Source organism: Poecilia reticulata, chromosome 7 (assembly GCF_904066995.2).
Source record: "Poecilia reticulata chromosome 7, P_reticulata-male-v2, whole genome shotgun sequence".
Classification (NCBI taxonomy): domain Eukaryota; kingdom Metazoa; phylum Chordata; class Actinopteri; order Cyprinodontiformes; family Poeciliidae; genus Poecilia; species Poecilia reticulata.
The window spans coordinates 27670428-27675783 of record NC_088836.1 but is presented as its reverse complement, the minus strand read 5'-3'; the positions used below and the strand labels follow the sequence as shown (position 1 = coordinate 27675783).

Here is a 5356-nt window from a genome sequence, read left to right as displayed (position 1 = left end):
CCGAATTAGTTAAAAATATCAGTTAACCTATCAGACGGCTCCTTAGCCATGACATCATCTTCCGGGATTTCACTTGCTTAAAAGGATAGTAATCGTTCTGTAGACATTAATAAAGAAATACTTTAGATATTTGTTATTGCAGCATTTAGCTACTAGGAACAATTTTGGTTATTTTAACAGACTTAAAACAACAGAAGTTTGGTGTAAAATAATTTGAGACAGTGAGAAAATTTGTATTTTTATTCTGTGTATTAAATATTTTTGCTTGAATTTGGAGTTACAGATATCACAGTTCAGATAAATGTATAAACGTAAGCTGGTTCAGACTGCTGCTGTATCTCTGCTTTATTAATGAAGACTTGACATGACAGAAATAACAATAAATGCATTTTTAATGTGTTTGGTTTGTACTTGTAGTATTCTCACATGCAATCACTGACAAAAACTGTACATGTTTCATAATTAAAATGTAGACAAGAGAAACAATGAAACAAAAAAAATGACCTTAGCTTGATTAGTGAAATCAAACCAATAGGAAATCGAATGTTACATATACTTGGTTTATTACAACATTCCAGGGTTGAGACAGAAATTACAACCTGTGTGCAAAACAAGGGCAATAATGTAATTTACTAAAGTGCAACTCTGTATCAAATCCATGTGTTTTTTTTTTCCAAAACAGGAATGTTAAGAGTATCAGAAAGTGTTTTGTCTCCCCCTTGTGGAACAAACAGAGAAAAGCACTTTTTACATCAGAATTTAAATTTTTCATCCCATATTAACACCATTAGTAATCCAATCGCACTGATAGTTCTCTGATAAAAAAAGCTTTAAATTAGAACATCTGAACTTGTTCTTAAATGATGCAGGGGAGCCGAAAGGACGTCACACCAGATGACAGCAGGGCCAAATATTAATGCCGATGTTCACTGAAAGGTGATCATCCAGAAAGAACTGCAGGAGCTCTAAATGCTGGACAGGAACAAGTGGAGTGGTTGCAACACGCTTAGAGTTGTTACTAAAAATAAAATGTACTACAAAGTCTATGTGATAGTTTCGTCAGGGAAAAGTTACACAACTCCTCGCAGATTTGAGGACGTAAATGTAGAAAATAACTCATTTAAGGAACTCAACGACAACTGAAAGCAGGGAAATGTGCTGCCAAAACGCCCTCTTCTTGCATGCAAGTGTTTTGTGGTGTAATGTTTGTTTCTTGTTGCAACAAGACTCCACAAACGCATGATCACGTCTATCGTTTTAGACTGAAGTAGTGACAGCTCAAAACTAAGCAAGTAGCTGCTAAATGCATCAATAACCTTCAATCAAAGTGAGCGTTTAATATGCAACAGGGAAAACAAGTATTGAGGATGTTTTTCTCAGTAAATCTATTTCTAATAGACGTATTGATATGAAATTCACAAAGTGGAATGACAGGTAAAGCACTGGAAATGGGAGGAAAATTAGGTGAAATGTGTCTAATATAATCTGGAAGTGGAAAGATAATTTCACCTTAAAAATAAGTTCAGAGAAGTAATTTAAGAGACACACAGCATGTCAGGAAAACCAGGAGGGATTTTTTTCCAACAGTAAGTTATTCACTCAACCACTCTCTGCACAAGACTCCACTACTGAAGAAAAGGCATTTGAAACCTGTTTGAAAGTTTACAGAGCATTCGGACAAGTCGATAAAATACTACAATAAAGTCTAAATATTCATCACATTTTGTAGCTGTGATGACAAAAAGCTGAAAATTCATCATCACCGTTTTCAGCTATAAATCTATTACTGGACATACTTGCAAACAAATATTGTTCCCAATATCATCTAGTTTCATTCAGTAATGCCACAGTGCTGCTAAAACATATCCAGCAGAAGCATTAAATCATATTTTAAAACATAAAAGCAGCTTTTACAGCCGATCTCTGGGAGTTAACAAAGGAGAGAAGATCCAACGGTAACCTCAATTAATTCAGGTTTTCCATCGATTAGAGTGCGTCGTTATCATCACAGAATAAACGATCGATCATTTCAAGATACGAGTAAACAGTATGATGAATTCCTATCCCTAACATTACACAGGCAGACTCCCTTTAATTGAAGGAAGGATAAATAGACATCATTGATAAGAATCTGAAGATGAAATGAGGGGTGGATTGTTAAACAACACAGTCTTTCTCTCACACAGAGTCATGGGAACTCAGGCAGAAAATAAAGTAGCCAGAAGAACTTTAACACAAATCCCACCAGAGCAACGGCTGTTCTGGTGTGAACGTCTGGAAGACGCCGTTACTAAAAAGCCTTTTGGACGAAGAACTAAACAGAAAATTCATCAAGCTTCTTCAACGCTTATAACCTGTGCTTTGAATCTGCTTTGAATTTCATGTCAATAGCATCTTTAAAAATGTATTTATGGAGAAAAACATTGACATATTTAGCACCCATTTTCCCCACTGTAAATTATCATGTGCAACTGCTACTTTTAAGAGAAAAAAAAACAAAACCTGTATCAGTATTTTTTATTTTTATGTATTTTTTGGTATGGGAACTAATTCAACTTCAGTGGCACCAACGTCTCAACATCTGCTGTCATGAGATCTGTGGGAGACGATGAACTTTTTATGATGCCGTTCTCTTAGACGCGTCTTCAAAAGCCACCATCAACCTACCAAGGGTGTGGTTTCATTTTGGTTCTGAGAATCTCTGTGTGTTAAATGATGCATTACGACACCATAACGGTGGTGATTTCCGTTCACACAAGTTGTTTTTACAACAATCGAGAGATAAAATCTCAGGAAAAAAAAACTCCCTACATTCCCAGCAGTGCACTGCTCCAGTCCGAACAAGCATTCACCTTTAGCTGTAACTCGTGGTTAGGAAGTAAAACAGGTTACAAGACGAAGAGAAGAGCTTGTTATGCGAGAGCAACAAGTGCGTCTCCGCGTGGTAAAAGTCATACGACTTCCAAATCAGCCACGTCTGCTTTTCCTCCTGTCGTTCCAAAGCTCAAAGTCCAGCTCCTGCTGGCATTCCTAAATCCTTCAACCTTCACCAAAGTCTATAAAAATCCTCCTGGCTAAAAGTCGCTGAGGATGCTGATGTCGGCAAACTCCTGGCGGTATCTGTAAGAGTACAAGGCCAACAGGAAAGACCATTTGAGCGTCAGGAAGCTCCAAATGCAGGAAAGGTAGAGGCTCCGCGGGTCGATCAGAGCTGTGGGGCAGAAATGACACCAAGGCTTAGGGTTTGCTGGAGAATCCACATTTTTATAACTGAAACATTACTAGACCTTTTAAAAGTCATTTGACGCCAAAAGAAGAGAATTACATTGTTTCTGTGTGATGGCCAGACTTAGAAAGGTAAAGGCGGCAGCGACGGCCAGAACTGAGAAGATCACACCGACAGCAATGAAGAATTTGAGGCCCTTGAGCCAGGTGCGCCAGAAGTCCTGCAGGTACATGATGTGTGTGACTAGAACCCAGAACGCTAAAACTCCTGTCAGAAGAAACACACACGCACACACACACACACACACACACACACAGGTTACATTATTTCGATACGACTGCAACAAATTGGTAGCAAACTGTTCAAAAATCAAAAACTGAAATCATTTAAACTTCTCACAGGTTTCAACAAGGAATGAGTTGATCAGCTGTATCCCGGTATAACAAAGATTAAAAATATTCCAACTTAAAGTCCTTTTAAAAAGATACCAGAGGAAGTCCCTAAGAGTTTTCTCCAGCTGTTTGGAACAGAAATGAACTCCTATTTACACACTTAACACTGTTAATGCCTGCAACTAACAATTATTTTAGTAATTGATTAATCTATCAATTATTCAGACAATTAATCAAATCCAAAGCTTTGCACATGCTACACATTTTTCATTTAACCACAAGCCTTTTTATACAATATGCAAATAAATAAAAGCTTCTATAAGAAAAATATTTTATCACCATGACGTTTTTATTGCTTAAGTAAATTAGAATTTACTTAGGGTGACATTTGAGAATTTTTGGTTAAACATATTCAGAGACAAAGGTAAATATGTACATATGTAATGTATATATTTTTGTAAATTTTTAGCTTTAAAATGTTTGTTTTTCCACAAAGTGGCCTTTTTTTAGTCTGAATGCTCCAGTTAACGATTACTAAGTTAGTTTATGATTATTTCAATAATTGATTAATCCTGATTAATCGTTTCAGCCCTGATCACTGTGCACTGGCGGTCAGCTTACTGAAAAAAGGAGACTGCAATTTTCTGTCGTTTGCACAAAAGATAAATTTGGCAATTTAGAAATATTTCTGATTGTAAAAAAACAGACAGCCATGTTGTGGAAATATGGCATTTCAGCAGTTTTATTGGAGTTTTATTTGACATGTGTATTTTTAAATCATACTTAAAATGGATTAAAAACTACTGATGAGGACTATTGCAACAAAACTAGTTAATATTTGATACAGAACAACATTTTGATTCCCAAACAAAACAAAAAATAAGTAAATAAATGGAAACAATGTGCAACACAACGTTTTTAGACACAAACAATTAAAATAAATTGCACAGAATATTTCATTAAATGATACAACATGGTTCAACTGTATGGAAATGAAACGGTTTCGTTTAAATGGCGAAATAAACCCCCAAATAAAAGCTTTGAATATTGGGGAAAAATACCTAGTAAAAATAACTACAGGCATTTAAACAAACTATAGTTTATCTCTAAACGTCGATTAGTGACAGATACAGCAGCACTTCAAGGCCGCAGTCAGGATAAATACAGCCTTAAAGAGAAGGTACTAAAAACAAATACGTGAACAAATAATAGTTGGTTTTAATAATAAGTATGGAGCATTTGCGTACCCGACAGGCCTCCCATGGCCGCTGTCCATGGCTGTTTATAGGCGATATTCCAGACGAGGAAGGCTGAAAATCCAACCAGAGTACCGAAGCTAGCATAGCCTATGCTAATATGTATCCTACTGATTCCCATTGTAAAATTAAGCTAATGCTACCAACAGACCTGTACCGTCGAGCGGGATGAAAAGTTATTTTAGTTTAAAAAAAACAAGACGGACCGATCCGGTCTTTGGTTCTGACCTACATCAACAGCTTAGCGCCATATTATGTAATATCCCCAGCAACAGGGAAGCGACAAGATAGAAATCCCCCTCGGCTCACAGCCAGGAGAACAACGGCGCCTATCACCGTGGGGTTTTAAAAACACACCGTTCATTTGCCTAACAGCACGCCCTACACACACAGTTTATGTTAGAAGCAAACAAACGGCAGGGAAAAAAAACTGCTTATTAAGTCAGCTACAAAGCGCAAAAATATTCGCATAGAATTAAATT

The 5356-nt window shown here is 36.7% G+C and overlaps 1 protein-coding gene across 1 annotated transcript; it reads right to left on the bottom strand.

Moving 5' to 3' along the window:
• Positions 1–225: 225 nt before the first annotated feature.
• Positions 226–5356, bottom strand: slc48a1a (solute carrier family 48 member 1a). Its single transcript, XM_008414476.3, has 3 exons — positions 4866–5356; positions 3326–3493; positions 226–3211 (listed from the first exon to the last, which is right to left on the bottom strand). The coding sequence occupies exons 1-3, from the start codon at positions 4993–4995 to the stop codon at positions 3075–3077; spliced, it is 435 nt and encodes a 144-aa protein (XP_008412698.1). The 5' UTR covers positions 4996–5356; the 3' UTR covers positions 226–3074.